The sequence below is a fragment of the Phocoena sinus genome, chromosome 7 (assembly GCF_008692025.1).
Source record: "Phocoena sinus isolate mPhoSin1 chromosome 7, mPhoSin1.pri, whole genome shotgun sequence".
NCBI classification, from domain to species: domain Eukaryota; kingdom Metazoa; phylum Chordata; class Mammalia; order Artiodactyla; family Phocoenidae; genus Phocoena; species Phocoena sinus.
In genome coordinates, this window is record NC_045769.1 from 98,261,221 (window position 1) to 98,277,474 (window position 16,254).

The following is a 16,254-nucleotide window of genomic DNA, read 5'->3' on the forward strand; positions in this document are numbered from 1 at the left end:
AACAAAGTGATCAGATCTGTTCACATTTCTCAGTTCTGTGAAATTTCTCTGTGACGCTTATAAAACCACAGAATTCACTCTAGTCCCCTGATGCTTGAAAGTCAAAGAGATTTGGTATTTCTGAACACACATCTGGGGAGCAAAATATGTTCAAAGGTTTTTGCTAAGACCTTTAGGGTACCTGCATTTTAGGCTCTGTCATGATTAGAAATTACTTGTTGCATCTTGAGTGCAAATATGTAATTTTTGAAATTGATGAGTTTTTCAATTTTAGTAGGAATAATTTGGCATAATTTGACAATATTATTAAATGTTTGGAATAATAAAATATTTGTACCAGTCTTTAAAAACACACACTTGTCAGACGTAACAGAGCTTCACTTCCCTGAATCAACACAAGTCTGAGTCCCAACTACAATCTGTTCCAGGCTGAAAAGATCAATTTTCCTCTTCTAGCTAGTGGAGAGGAGAGATAGAGTTTCGGGAGGCGGGGGGAGGTCAAGTTAATCCTGCTTATTAGCAAGTTCAGAGACAAAGGAAGTAACCTCATTAATGGGGGAGGAGGTACAGGTACTAACAGCTTTATGATGCTTTGATGTTGGCTTTCTAAAATCAAATTGTCAAAACAGACCTTAGACAGAAAGACCTAAATAGACAGTTCTCCAAAGAAGACATACAGATGGCCAATAGTCACACGAAAAGATGCTCAACATCACTAATTATTAGAGAAATGCCAATCAAAATTACAATGAAGTATCACCTCACACCGGTCAGAATGGCCATCATCAAAAAATCTAATAAGTATCAATTGCTGGAGAGGGTGTGGAGAGAAGGGAACCCTCCTACACTGTTGGTGGGAATGTAAATTGATACAGCCACTATGGAGAACAGTACGGAGGTTCCTTAAAAGACTAAAAATAGAACTACTATATGACCCAGCAATCCCACTACTGGGCATATACCCTGAGAAAACCATAATTCAAAAAGAGACATGTACCACAATGTTCGTTGCAGCTCTATTTACAACAGCCAGGACATGGAAGCAACTTAAGTGTCCATCGACAGATGAATGGATAAAGAGGATGTGGTACATATATACAAAGGAATATTACTCAGCCATAAAAAGAAACAAAGTTGAGTTATTTGTAGTGAGGTGGATGGACCTAGAGTCTGTCATACAGAGTGAAGAAAGTCAGAGAAAAACAAATACCGTGTGCTAACACATATATACGGAATTAAAAAAAAAAAAAAAAGGTGGTTCTGAAGAACCTAGGGGCAGGACGGGAATAAAGACGCAGATGTAGAGAATGGACTTGAGGACACAGGGAAGAGGAAGGGTAAGCTGAGACGAAGTGAAAGAGTGGCATGGACATATATACACTACCAAGTGTAAAATAGATAGCTAGTGGTAAGCTGCTGCATAGCACAGGGAAATCAACTCGGTGCTTTGTGAGCACCTAGAGGGGTGGGATAGGGAGGGTGGGAGGGAGACACAAGAGGGAGGAGATATGGGGATGTATGTATATGTATAGCAGATTCACTTTGTTATACAGCAGAAACTAACACACTGTTGTTAAGCAATTACACTCCAATAAAGATGTTAAAAAATAAATAATTAAAAATCAAAAAAAGAAAATGAACCTACAGACAGGTCCTGCATAACATGTTCTCATTGCTTGGGATCCTGAACTCCTTGAGACATGAACGCTATTTTATTTGAATTTAGCACCCCAGTGCCTTGTGCTTGGCCTGGACTTACTGGGCATCCGCAGGTTACTTTAGTGCAAGAGTAGTGACGTTTTGGCAGTGTGCCTGTGCATATATGGGCACAGAGATTCCTTCTAAGCCTTCCATGAATGCATCCCAGAATGCATGTCCTATTCCTGTGGTGGATGGGCAGAGCTTATAACTATTTCCGGAAATTTTCTAGAATGACAAAATTTGTCTCCAAGTGCACAGCAGCCCTACATGTTGCCCAGGTGTGGAGATGTAGCTCTTAAATACAGTCAGTGGGAAACACCCTTTTGCCAGCTACACCTCCAGCCTGGCCACCACAGTGACCAGACATGATAAGATGAATGATCCAGAAACACCATAAGTTTTAATGGATGAAGATATAGGGAAGGAGATTCAATGTCCAGGTCCAATTCTTGGTGAATTCAGGTTTTGTATCACTTTACAAGATGAAAATGTGCACGCTTGGATGGCATGCTTTATGGCACGCCCAGCCACTCCCATGATGCTTTCTCCTTAGATGGCTTTCAAAATAGAACAGACTACTGTGTAATTAAGGCTATTTGGGGCATCTCTGTTTTGCTTCGAAGGCCGAATCTGAAGTTTCTTGGTGCACAGAGTGAAGTTGTTAGGATGGTACTATAATGGGCAACTCGGGTATAAATACGCAGGTATTTAACTGGAGTGTCACAGGACTCTGATTCAGAGGGGCGATCATAAAAAGGTGTGCTTTCCTGCCTTTGGGGCCCAACCATGATTTTTGAGAAATACCTTTTTCCTGACTTTATTCTGACCTGTTTGCCTTTGCTGAGTTGAGGGTTTTCAGCAAGCTGGGAAGATGTCATTCCGAAAAAGACCAGCTGTTACAGAAGGGAAACCACAGGGATGCAGCCCTTTTAACTATTGTGAATTGGAGTTTTTCTTCTCTTTCTCTCTTTCTCTCCTTCAGAAGACATCCTTCTCTTTCCACCTTCTTCTTTCTTCCATAAAACAAATGATAAAGCAAGCGTGGTAAAAGCTAACCTTTGGGGGATTCTGAGTGAAAGTTATAGAAGAACTCTTTGTAATGTTTTTGAAACTTTTGTGTCCATCTGAAATTCCTTTTTTAATTTAAATATATGCCCCCGTATAAGTTTTTAGGTTCACATTTCACCAGACCACAAAAATAAGTAGAATTTAGAAAAGCCAATGGGAAAGTGAAGCATATTCCGTCTGAAACAGCGGAAACAAAGGCGTAGCCTGGGGAATGAGACCTTGAACTTCTTGAGATGAACAGGGGCCTGAGAGATGGCATATGCTATGTAGCAGCAAATATATGTTTGCATAGATGAGTGGGGACAGAATATAACAGGTGAAAATCCTACAGCGGAGTTGTGATTTTATGTAGAGGAAAGTTTTTTGTGTAGAACTGTTCTACCTTTGGTCTGTGGCAAAGGATACTGTCTTAGTCTGTTCAGGCTGCTATAACAAAATACCAAAGACCGAGTAGTTTATAAATAACAAAAATTTATTTCTCTCAGTTTTGGAAGCTGGGAAGTCCAAGATCAAGGCCCCAGCATGGTCACGTTCTGGTCAGGGTCCTCTTCTTGGTTCATAGCCATAGCCGGTGCCTTCTTGCTGTGTCCTCCCTGAAGGAAGGGGGGCTGGCAACCTTCAGAGCCTCCTTTATGAGGACTCTAATCCCCTTCATGAGGGCTCCACCCTCATGACCTGCTCACCTTCAAAAGGCCCCACACTTTAATACCATCACATTGGGCATTAGGATTTCAACATATGAATTTGGGGAGGACACAAACATTCAACTGTAGCAGATGTATTAAACACATTTATAGTATAGAAAGAGTTATACATAATGAGCACTTAGAGGATTAATGTAAAGCAGCACTTTAGAAGCATTGGTCCCTTTAATCATTTGTAAGTTCCGGCCAGCACGTCTATTCACAAAGCAGACCCCCTAAGGAACGTAGTTTCTTTAAAACATATATTAATATTAAACATACATTAATTCAACAACATTGTAAATCAACTATACTTCAATTTTAAAAAAATTTACATATATTAATTCAGACCCATTTTCCACAGTAAACCAAAACAATACAGATGTACTCTATGAAGCTCTTCAATTGTATAAAGATATTTAAGGACTTTAGGGATGAAATCAGAAACGTATTTAGATCCCTGCAATTTGGAGCCCTGAGGAAACCACACAGAGCAGGAAATCCTCCAAATCAGAGACTAAGTCTGGCACAAGCTTTTGATTGTTGTGCGAGACCAAGCTGAGCCCTAAGACCCACTGTTATATTTAATTGAACACTCTAATGACATCCTCTGAGTACACTGCTTTAATAACACACTTATTTAAAGTGACGCAACCCATGTTTTCATCCTGCAAGTCTCAGTAGTGACACTGACATTTTCCCTTTCCCTCTCTGCCTCATCCTCTCCCATCCCTGCCTTACAAATAGTCACTGTCTCTTTAAATCACATTTAATTAAGTTTCCTTTTTCCTTTTTCTGTTTTCTTCCCCTGTTGTCTCATGTTGGTGGCAGGTTAATCCTGAATTTGTAATAAATGCAAATGGATTAAAGAAAATCATGAGTTCAAGATTACTTTAACCTCACCAGCATAATTGTTAATATCTCCGTCGTCCCCTGGGATATGTAGGATTACATCAATTAAATTGGTCTCTGTAACTGAACGCATTAACCATAAATGTGACTGCCATGTCTTTCCCAGCACCCTTAAAGTATTTAATTTGCTTGCCTGTAATAGATTGTCAGAGCAGTAAACGTAAGGCAAGTAATGTAAATGGTGTAATGATGATAATTATCTGAATGGATCGATCAGAGTGTTACTGCAACGTGATATTGTGGGTAGAAACGAGATACAGACATCCCGTATACATTCCCATTTTCAACTTTATTTCCTTATGTATTATTTCCCAAGATTTTTCAAGTGAAAGCAGTGTAAGCTGGCATCGCTGTTCTCTCCTTTATCTCTCCCCATCATCCTCTGTGCTGTTGCCTTATTAAAACCAGCAGACCCCAGGGAAGCTAAATTTCTCCAAAGAAAGCAGTGACTTTATAAAACTGAAATTCTAGCAGTTTCTCCATTATTCATGGTATCCAGATATTTGAACCGGAAGTCGCTTTGTAGATTGGCTAGTATGTTCCCTTCACTTATTAACTACTAAAGAACTGTAATCCCAGAAAGGTTCCATGACTTGTTGAAGGTTACACAGACTGCTATTGCCAGGTAAACTGCAGCGGGTAGAACCGGCCCTCCCACCTGGGCTGGGCAGGGAGCTGAGGGGTTACACCGGCTGCAGGTCTGAAGGGGGTTCAGTGTGACAGGCCAGAACAAGCCCTGGAGGAACCAATAGCAGGTCAGGAAAAGCTTTCCGTTTAGTTTGCGTGGGTAATGAAATGATGGAACTGTCTGAGGATAACCAATACTTAAAAATCTGAACAGATGATCAGCATGAGGGTAGAAGGATTGGGCTATGTGGCAGCTGTCTGTCCATGATGAAAATGGAAAGAACAGTGTAGGATCCCCCCTGAGGGACAGGAGTGTTGGGAGAGGGTTGCTAAAACAGGGATTCGAGCCCAGAGGAAAAATGTCGAAGCCAAGTATTAGAATGGAAAGTTGAAGAAGAAACAGGGATTTAAAATCCTTGGATTTGAAAGATGACCAGGTCGGGATGATCTGACAGTGGCATCCAAACAGACTGTTTACTTCAGCTTTTGTGCCCCATCCTGGTTCAGTGACACCACATCAGTTTCATTGGTAAGTAACAAACGGGCCTAAATCTGAAACTTTTCATACATCTGCCAAAAAAAAAAAAAAAAAAAAATCATCAAAGCACAAATAAAACCAGAAAACAGAACACTAGAACTTCAGTTGCTGTCCGCAGAAAAATAAACACCAAATACTGTACCCACGGCACTATCCACAGCGAGGCTGTGTGTGCCAGGGCAGGGTGGTAGCAGAGGGTACAAGGAAAGCACTCCCAGGATGAGAAGGTCTGACACCACGAGCTCAAATCTCAGTACTGGCTCTTGGGCAGGGCTTGAAAGTGTACAGGACCTAAGGTGACCATCTCAGCGAGGCCATGATTCTGGGGAAAACGAGGCTGAGAGGAAAGGTACCATCTGAAGATGTGACTGTGAAGGGAAAAAGAAGAGGGAAAATTTCAAGATGCTGTGGAAATAAAAGAGAAGTATAAGACCAGCCTCCCCGGTCATCATTCAGCAAAGAGGCTAAAACAGGGGTGTATAGGGCAAGGGTGGAAGAATAGTACGTGAAAGTGATAAACCGATAAAACAGAAAGGATGCAAGTAGAGAACTGGTAGGAAAGAAGGCGGGGGAACAGTTGATTGTTGCATATATAACAGGAGGGAGCAGGGCACAGGATTTTAACGATGGTAAGAACAAAGGGAGTGATGGACCCTAGGAGAGAAGCTGTGAGAGGTGGAAGGGGTGATGTCGGAGGGTTAGGAGAGGAAGTGACACCTCGCTCCTTTTAGTATAGTTTTGACTTTTGGAATCATGTTCATGTTTTCCATATTCAAAATATAAAATGAAACCAATGAGAAGAGGAGAAACTAAATTTGAGTACTATCAGAAACAAATGACCTGAACTGAATTTCAAAATAAATTTTCTTTTTTTGAAACAATTTAAACGTTTTTAATTGAAGTATAGTTGATGTATAGCCTTATATGTTACAGGTATACAATATAGTGATTCATAGTTTTTAAAGGTTATACTCCATGTATAGTTACTATAAAATGTTGGCTATATTCCCTGTGTGGTACAGTGTGTCCTTGTAGCTTATTTTATACGTAGTAATTTGTACCTCTTACTCCCCTTCCCCTATATTGTCCCTCCCCCTTCCCTCTCACCAGTGGTAACCACTAGAGTTCTCTGTATCTGTGAATCTGCTTCTTAAAACATATTTAAATCTAAATAAATTTAAATTGAGAAAGAAGCAGATGTTAACTTCCTCAAAATTTCTCTGAGTCTCATAAAGAATATTCATAAATGCAAACCCTTCCAGCTTCAGTTTCAAATAAATAGTGTAGCCACACTAAGGTGTGAGGGGTGAGAAAGAGCCAGTCTGGTATCTTTTGAACACAGTATTTTTACTATATACCTGCATTCTAAAGAAAAAGCAAATGTGAATTCTTCTTAGTACTATTTTTTTGTGGTGTGACCATTTCGTACGCACTTTAGGATTGAAGAAATGAGAAAACATAATGATGTCAGCAGCCCATGCTCTCACTCTAGAAGAAGGAAGATACAAATATGAAAAGGGAGGGCAAGGAGGAAGTCAGTGGGGGGTTGTGTGTGTGTGTGACTGCACGTGCGCACGCATGTGCAAGGAGAGAGGGAGGGGAAGAGAGGAAGAGAAGGGAGAAACGCTTCCTTCCACCGAAAGAGACTAGGAGCGGTGATCCCTCAGTAGTAATTTGCACACATTAATATCCAGGTCTTAGTTTCCAAATATCATTGCCCAGCTAAAAAGAAGCAGGATTCCTTGGAAAAATGGCTGCTTTCAGGGACGGGGCACCAGACAAGCAGAATGGGCATGGAACATTTCCCTGGGCCAAAAAAGAAAGAACATGTTTTAAAAATGAAGGAAATATGTCAAAGGGCACAGCTTAGAGATTCACCTTCCCAAAGCTGAGAAAATGGAGCATCAGAATAAATACTGAGAGTGCAGACATAGCCCTATGAATAATAAAAGAATCCATGTATTCATACTGATAAATAAATAGGAAAAACACTTCCTTATGACATCATGCAAACTCGTAAATGTAGGCAGAAAAATGGTAGAAATCATCATTTTCAACCAAAGTAATTGTTGATCCAGGCAAGATTCATGGATGGTTGCTAAAATAAGTAGATAAAAGTTTGATGCAGAATAGGAGATTTTCATAGTCTCAAAGTACGTGCCCCCAATTTACTTATTAATTCTAAAAGGAAAGATAGTAAATTTACAGTGGAGAGATTTGGAAGACTCCACCTTAACCAAGTGATCAAAGTTAACATGTCCAATTATGGGACAAATGGACATGACACGATTCTGATGCACTGAGAAGGACCCAGTATCGTTTCTGTGCCATTACTGCCAGGTGTGCAGGAGGAAACTTGAAGGAAACCCAAATTAAGGGGCATTCCGCAAAATAATTGCCCTCTACTCTTCCAAAAAAAAAAAAAAGGAAAGGAGGGAGCGAGGGAGGGACAAACAGCATAGACGACAGCTCTTCCAGATTACATGATCTTGGATGAAGGACAAATAGATGATTTGTCCTTCATCCAAGATCAGGTCCCGATCCTGGAGAGCATTCTAGGTTGGAAAAAACTTTTGCCATAACGACATTATTGGGACAATGGATGAATTTGGAATAAGGACTATAGGTCAGATTGTGGTGCTGTGTTAATAAACACTGTATTTCCTGACTTTGAAAACTATACTATGGTTGTCTTCGTTATTGGGAAGTACACACAGAAGTAGTTAGGGATAAAGAGCTCACTCTCAAGTTGCAGGAAAAAAATTGAAAGAGAAAGAAAGTGATACAGGAAATGTGGCAAAATGTTAACAATTGGTGAATCTAAGGAAAGGGTACGCGGCAGTTCATTGTACCATTTTTGCAAATCGTCTGTAAGTTTGAAATTATTTCCAAAAAAAAAGTTGAAAGAAACTATAACGGGAAAATGTGAATCTGTGTACCTCCTGAAAATCATACCATAGTTTTGAAAAAATTGATCTAAAGGTCTGTACGCCCACTTCTAAATGTCAAGGCGGGCTGTCATGAGGGGTGGGTAGAGCCGGGTTTCCTTGGGAGATTGGGATGGTGATCACTGTGGCAGCCATGGGATGGGTTAACTTATACAGTTCAGGATTCAGGTTGGGGCCAGCAGTGGCCAAAGTGAACCCAGGTCACCAGACACAGAGGGCAATGTTCATGCCACCATTCCATGCTTCTTCTAAAACCTAATGTGCTTATACTGTATACTTTTGTTCCCTTATTATTCTGCGGGTAACCTAGTAACCATATTCAACCTAGGATCCTACAGTAATTTATTTAACATTAAGGTACCTACAAGGCTCTTAGGAGCAGGAAAGCAGTACTTTTAAAAAGGCAGGGGGAGGGCCGAGGGACTCTTAAGTATGTTCAATTCTTAAATTTCTCATTATAGTCTCCTGTTCAAAAGTCATTGATTAACCCAGAACACAGCATGTTTAGTTTGCTTGTGGAATTACGCTTTCACGAATTTACCTGAGGTTCTCTTCTGTGACCTAAACAAGTACCAGCTTGCGAAACTGTGACAGGTCTTAATGAAGTGGATTAAGGCATTTTTTCCATTTACATTTTCGTAGAATGAAGTAAACATTATAATCTTTTTCACAGAACACTCTCGCATCACGCCATGATTTGATTTTCTACCTGTTCAAAATATCAAGTTTTGCATTTCTTTAAATGCTAATGCCTTTTTGTGAACAATAAGACAGGAGTCCTCCCTGAGAGATTTATAATAGTACTTAGAGCAAACTCGTCAAAGATTCTTCTACAAGAGTGTTTCGGATCCTGAGGAGATATATTTAGTAACTGTATTGAAGATGTCACGTAACAGAGCATTTCATAGATTTATCTGTATTATTTTTGTATCTCTACTGCAGGCAGAGAATTCAGCGTTGGCTTTGGAAAATGAAAATCAAAGGGAACAGTATGAGAGGTGTCTTGATGAGGTAAGGGGAGCGGGGTGCTTCTGGATAAGACGCTGGACTGTTTAGGATTCCCTATGTCAGATCTTAATGTGTGTCTGTTACCGGTCTCCAGAGAACATTAGCATTTTCGCCTTCAAAGGAAGGCTGTAAACATGGTGAATGTGGAGAAGGAAGGTCAGGCAGTCCCCTCCCCCTCCCTCCCTATATCCTTATATGGGCATCTGCAAATTCCTCTTGGTTATTGTTTAATATGCTTGGGGCATAGGTTGGGAGATGCTTCACCGTATGATAAATTCGTCCTGTCCAGTAAGTGTGATCCCAGCCCGTGAATGAGAAAAGCCACCTCAGGGCACGCTGCATCGCCTCCAATTGGATGCCATTTCTGAAAAAGCAAATCCTTGATAGAGTGGGTGGGGACGATGTTCACAGTTGGCAGCCAGAGGGGAAAAACCAGTGGATTGAGAACAAGGCAAGAAGAGAAAGGGAAGTAAGGAGGAAAATTTGAGCAGAATGGAAGGAGACGGGGCCACACACCTGAGTAAACTGGAGAAATGTGATTCGACGACGCTGAAGAGATGACAGCAGAGATGGTGGGTGGCTCAGAGTTCCTGAGAGGGGAGGGAAGACTGAAGTGTATGCAGGGCCCTGGTTTTCCCCTCAGCCATCCCCTCACACGGCGCCAGGGATCGTACCGCCCATCTTTCCTATGTCATCCAGCCCGGACTGGCCATTGGCCTCCCTGACAAGCTCTTATCTGGGACTTGGTTGGTGATTGGAGTTACTCATTTGATGGGATGACTTCTCTAGTCATCTGCCTGATACCCTAAGACTTGCACATATTCTTCTAAGAGATTCTTTTTAAGAGCTGTTACGATATAGCTGACGGAGATTTTAAGAAAATAAGAAAAATTACATTCCGTCGAGTTCTGCTACCTTACCAGTGGAAACTAGCAATGTATCTTCAGTCTTTGCCTCTTTACTAACCATTGGGAAAACCTTTCCCGACAAACGCTCTTGAACTTCCTTCCCCCTTCCCTCCCCCAATCCCCCCATTGATTGTCCCGGAAGGTGATGGGTTGAACGACAAAGAACACAGGTTCAAATCCCAGTTATGGCATCATCCCCTCCGCCATGTACTCCTCTTCTCCCTTGAAACTAGAAATGGTGCTTCCTTCAGAGTTCCACCTGTGCTGGATATTTTCCTACACCAGTGCTTCTTGAAATGGGATCCCTGGGCTGGCAGCATCAGCCTCATCTGGGAACTTGTTAGAAATGCAAATTCTTAAGCCCCGTTAAGCTATAGAGAATCAGAGACTCTGGGAGTGCACGTGGGCCTGGCTATGATCGATCTGTTTATCAACAAGCTCTCCGGGTGATGCTGTTGAGCCCTGCAAACTAAGAGCCATTATCCTCATAACACAGACCACTTTGCTTCACAGTTACTTGTTGAAGAACCCTCAAAATGTCCCCAGAAAACGGTTTAGCTATTTAAGATTTTAATTGTTTCATATCTCCAGCCATATATATTAGTTACTCAAGCAAAATGGTGTTTGCACTCGTCTGCCCTGTCAAGACTTAAAAGGACTGAATAATCTTTACACCGTCCAAAGTTAAAAGAATCGCTCAAGTAAGTTGACATAAAGGGAGGAGTGGTGACTCAGTGTCTAGTGAGGCCAGTTCAGCCCCCTCCCCCCTGTTCCCCAGGTACTTGGTCCAATCAAAGTTTAGGGCAAGAAAGACCAAATAGATCCAAGGATATTTAAAGGAACAAATATTGCCCTTGGGTCATATGTATTGATCAGCAAAGTTCCACTTTAACCTCCTACACAGAAATTTCCAGTGAGACTTAATCTGCATTTAGAAGTCAAATTTACGTGAATCACACCACAGAAGCTTCTTAGTTGTCACAATTTTCCCACAAGTCATCCCCCCCCATCACTCAAAAAGCTCCCAGCATTCCTTTCTGGAAATTCACAGCCTGCCTTCTGTACGTTCTCTATGCCTGCATTCCGAAGGTGTCATTAGCATGTGTCTGGTGAAACCGAGGTTTTCACCCACAAAATCATTGAGTATAAAGTTTCCACTGAAGACAGAATTTTCAGAGGGGGAATCCCACTGTACTTTTTTGTTGTTGTTCTTTTATTTGACATGAGAACGGTTTTATTTAAATCATCGATCACTGGTGCAGTACTCAATATTAGGACTTTGAAACGATTTAGACAAAGTCTGTTTCCTTTTAACGGATTAAAAAACCGAACCCTAGTTGGCAGAAGCTAATGCTTGCGTCACACAGCTAATGGGAGGTAGAATCCTAAAATCTGCTTCCAACTGCCACCTGAACCTGACGCCAGGCAAGGTGTTTATTTTTGTGTCGCACAAGTGTAAGGACCATATAAAATCTGGATTAACTTTATAACAATAATTTAAAAGGTAGAAAAGGGTCCCGTATTACAGAAGTTTTTAAATTGACTATTTTACCATTTATATTAATACAATAAATGAAGAAAACTGACAGCAGAACAGGCCAGTGGTCAGCCAACACACAACACAACGTGTTAACAAACGTGGCCAAAGGATCGGTGTGTGTCATGCATTACCTTCCGTGTAACATCTTTTTTGGAGGGGGGGAGGGAACATAAAGGTGGATTGATTCAAACTAGCCCTATTAAATACATCTATTAAGTTTATACTTTCTTCTGAAATTAATATTTGAGTGGAACATGTATGAATTATTCACATAACACCAGCTTTCTACTGAAGTTTAAGAATCCAGCAGATGATGTCCACATTTAGGCAAATCCTAGGAGCAGTTGCCCTGAACAGTATCCACTCAGTCAGTTATGAACTGCAAACTAATACTGGGTAAGTATTTCAAAGTATGAACTACAGATATGATATTTAAAAAAAACATAGAGTAGAACACCTTTCTAACTTTAAAGTACAAATGGTTAAGTCACCAGTACCTACTTCCACACAAATTAAACAAAATCAGAATAAACACTCAACTTTTAGGAGAAGCAGTTTCAGTCCCGGTTTTACCACTTAATAGGAGAAAGATCTTACGTGGGTCCTTTCATTCAAGGATGATTTGAAAACCAATTCACAAAGTTAATATCTTGGATCCTAGCTAAGAAGACTCTTCAAGGATCTTTCATACTAACTTGAAGTTGGGGAACATACAATTTGAGAAATTAAATGATACCGCCCCTCATGCACACCCAGGTTACCCACAGTGAGTCCGGATCACACTTCAGTTCCTAATGACCTAAGTTAAGAGTCTCCTTTCTCCACATCTCTTATCCCGCGATACTCGACGTGGGCTACAGAACACAAAACCAACCTGTGTTCTATGTGGCACCACCTGGCTGATACTGATACCTAAGTGTGCACAGGATTGAGTTAAAAAGCTCTTCAACTCATCAAAGAAAAGAAAGAATAAAAATAACACCCTTAGTTTACACAGGCTTAACCTACGTTGATCACCTAGTAAATCTTGAATTGGTTCCCGTTAGTGGTAAATAGAATACTTTTGTATTTGGTGTAGAAACCAACAAATTTAGGTTAAATCGAGCCTTCACTCTGACAGTACAAACTATGTTTATTTGTGTGTAATGTGCCAGTTTTATATACAAATCATAAGTAAACTTTAAAATCTGAAGCAGTGAGTCTGATGTCTTCCTACTGCCTTGTGGTAGTAACTGTTTAATCCTGCTGGATCAAACTCGCTTGACTCCCCACACTTTGAGGCCAAGGAAGGTGCTGTTAAGAGCCAGGGGGAAGTCATGTACAGCCAGCCTGCTTGGAAAAGCCAAACATGGACAAGATCTTTCGTAAGAATCCGAGTAGCTCTTGTCAACGCTTTCAACCTAGGTGACCCCACTGGCATTAACAGGATTGATTTTGAGGTAGCTACACAGTTTTAAAGATGCCGTTAATGAAAATTATGGGCAATTTATGGTATAGCCGTTTAATACCATTCAGGTAGCTGATCTTTTTCTCTTTTGATGAGAAGGAAGAAAAGAAAACTCAGCAAAATAAGAGCACATCTTCAGTTCACTTAGAAGTCAGCATCCAAGGTAAAGGAATTCTCTGTCGGACTGGACATCCCTCCCATCCTCTGATACTCGCCTACTCTCTTCTCAAAGAAGTTAGTCTTCCCTTCCAGTGAAATATCCTCCATAAAGTCACATGGATTTTCTACTCTGAAAACCTTGCTAAAACCCAGCTCCAGCATAAGTCTGTCTGCCACGAATTCGACGTACTGCTTCATCAAAGCGCAATTCATCCCAATGAGCTCCACTGTCGGGGCCTCCGTGAGGAACTCGTGTTCCACCCTAGCTGCACTGACGATTATTTCTTTGACTGTCTGCTCCGAAGTTTCGTGTAGCAGGTGTTTGAACATCAGGCAGGCAAAATCACAGTGTAAACCCTTGTCTCTGCTAATAAGTTCATTGGAAAATGTGAGGCCGGCCATCAGTCCTTGTTTCCTGAGCCAGAATATCGATGCAAAAGAACCAGAAAAGAAGATTCCTTCCGCTGCGCAAAGGCTACGACACGTTCTCCGTACGTAGCCTCTTTGTCTTCGATCCGGCGCAAGGCCCAATCTGCCGCCTTCTTTACACAAGGCATTGTCTCAGTGGCGTTGAAGAGGAATTCCCTTTCTTTGGAATCTTTAATGTAAGTGTCAATGAGGAGACTGTCCATTGCAGAACGTATGTTTTCCATGGCAATTTGGAAGCCATAGAAACAATGGGCTTCCGTAATCTGAACTTCCTGGCCAAGCCGCTCCACCAAGTTTTCACTTACTATGTCATCACTTGCTGCAGAGAAAGCCAGAACACGCAAAGTGAAACATCTCTCCTCAGGCTTCGGGGCTTCCCAGTGCTGAATGTCCTTGGAAAGGTCCACCTCCTCAGCTGTCCAGAAGGAAGCCTCCGCTTTCTTACACATCTGCCAAACATCACGGTATTCGTTAGGAAAGATGACAAAGCGGCGGGGGGTTTCTTTCAGAAGAGTGGTTCATCCTCCACCCTGGGGGCAGATGGCTTAGGGTTCGGCTCGGCGGGCTCCTGGCAGATCCTCCTTGCGGTCCCACTGAGCGACGGGGGAGTGTCCTCCCAGTCCGCCAGGCTGAGCCCCTTCATAGGCGAGAGCTGGAGGAGATGCTGCTGATGCAGGCCAGCCACGGTGGCGGGCGGGATGCCAGGTGGGACTGCGTGCAGGTCCTGGGCCCTCCGTCCTTAAGTGCAGAAGGTTAACTGTTGCCAAAGAGGGGATCTGCAATAAAGAACTACCTGTGAGCAGCACAAATGTTCTGTATTCATGAATCCCGGCCCCTGATTACACATGCCTGTCATTTTGTAACTAATTGCATGAGGGTAGACAATCCATTTCCATGCATTGTAAGAGAACACTCTCAAAGGGGTAGTTGAATGCAGTAATAATGCCAACTGGAAATTCTTTTCAAGGCTTTTCATACTAATTAGACAAACTAACAAGGTAAGGCCTCATGTAAGTTATTTCCTTGCTAATGGGTTTCATGAAACATACACAGGTGGATAAAATGTAAATTTGAAGTGTTCTTCAGTCCCTTTTGTACTGAGTGTTATTTTCTGGGAAATGAACATATTGAGGTGCTTAGTGATTTTTATTTATACATGTATTTTACACACACACACACACACCATCCCTTTACAGATAAAAGCCCTTCTTCTCAAACCATCCTTCCTTAACTGCTTACCTGAAAATGTGTTTTAGTTTCTGAAGTTTGAATGATTGGATTCAGATTTAACATTTTTGGGGTGACTGCTTTTGATCAGGTACTGCCCAAGGTGCTTTCTCTGATGATGTCTATCATCTCATGCTTTTCTTCACAATTTTAGAGGCAGACGGTTCCCCTGCTTGACAGATGAGAAAAATCAGGTTGCTTCCCCACCCCCATACATATCAGTGAATGACCAACACAGGCAGTATTTGAACCCAGGTCTTTTTTGTGATTCTGCCCCAGTGCTCTTCCCACCTGCCCCCAGCTGCCTTCCTACAGTAAACCAAGCTCAGAAGCAGAGAAAACTTCTCCAAAGCACATTTCCCAAAAGGCGCGCTTTAGCGACCAGGTTTGTACATTACGTTGCTGACATGACAGTGGCTTGGCATGATAAAGTAGCGCATAAAAGGGTGAGAGCAGGGCCACCAAGCAGGAGGACAGGACCGTTAAGCATGGTGTCCGCTGAGTACCTTACGCGCCCCACCCTGGACCCCATCCCCGACAGTCTTCAGGATGTAGTGAGCATTGGCTCCCTCTGGAATAAACTCATTCAGCCTCAGGGACTGTTTGGCAATAAAGCAACAGACAACTCTGCAGCCCTGATTCTCCTCTCTCTGCCCTCCTCCCCCATCCCTCTTCATCTGACAGGGAAGAAGAACAAAGATGTGTGTGGGTCACAGATGAGCCAAGTGTCAGAGGAGCTGGCTTGTCTGAGAGAATTCTTACGGAGAGGAAAGGAGAGATGTACCTGGCCGCTCTTCTTGGCACCCCTGTTCCTCCCGCCCGGCTGCCCCGCTGCCCACACCCCTGCTTCTCTTCTAGATTCAAAGAGGGAGGTTTCCACAAAGAGCCTAAGGGAGGTTGTCAAACAAGCCAGGGGCTTAAGGACCGACTGTCACCTTTGCTCAGTGTGTCTCAGGTCCCCATGGCCCAGCCCAGCTGGTCTTTTTTCTTTCTTTGGAGAGGAAAGCTGTCAGCTGACACTAGAAGGTATTTGTTCTCATTAGCTGGGCCTGCCAGGGT

At 42.2% G+C, this 16,254-nt stretch overlaps 2 protein-coding genes across 9 annotated transcripts in view; one reads left to right on the forward strand and one right to left on the reverse strand.

Annotated features, from left to right (window-relative positions):
• Positions 1-16,254, forward strand: part of NCKAP5 (NCK associated protein 5) — a 992,075-nt gene that overhangs the window by 787,759 nt on the left and 188,062 nt on the right. For all 8 annotated transcript variants that reach the window (XM_032638276.1, XM_032638275.1, XM_032638280.1 and 5 more), the window contains one exon: positions 9,420-9,488. In XM_032638276.1, the coding sequence (XP_032494167.1) occupies positions 9,420-9,488 (69 nt within the window). The remainder of the gene's footprint in view (positions 1-9,419; positions 9,489-16,254) is intronic.
• LOC116757015 (ribonucleoside-diphosphate reductase subunit M2-like) lies at positions 13,525-14,620 on the reverse strand. Its single transcript, XM_032638284.1, is given in 3 exon segments — positions 13,525-14,009; positions 14,012-14,480; positions 14,483-14,620. Coding segments are annotated over 3 exon segments (1,083 nt in total). The 5' UTR covers positions 14,612-14,620.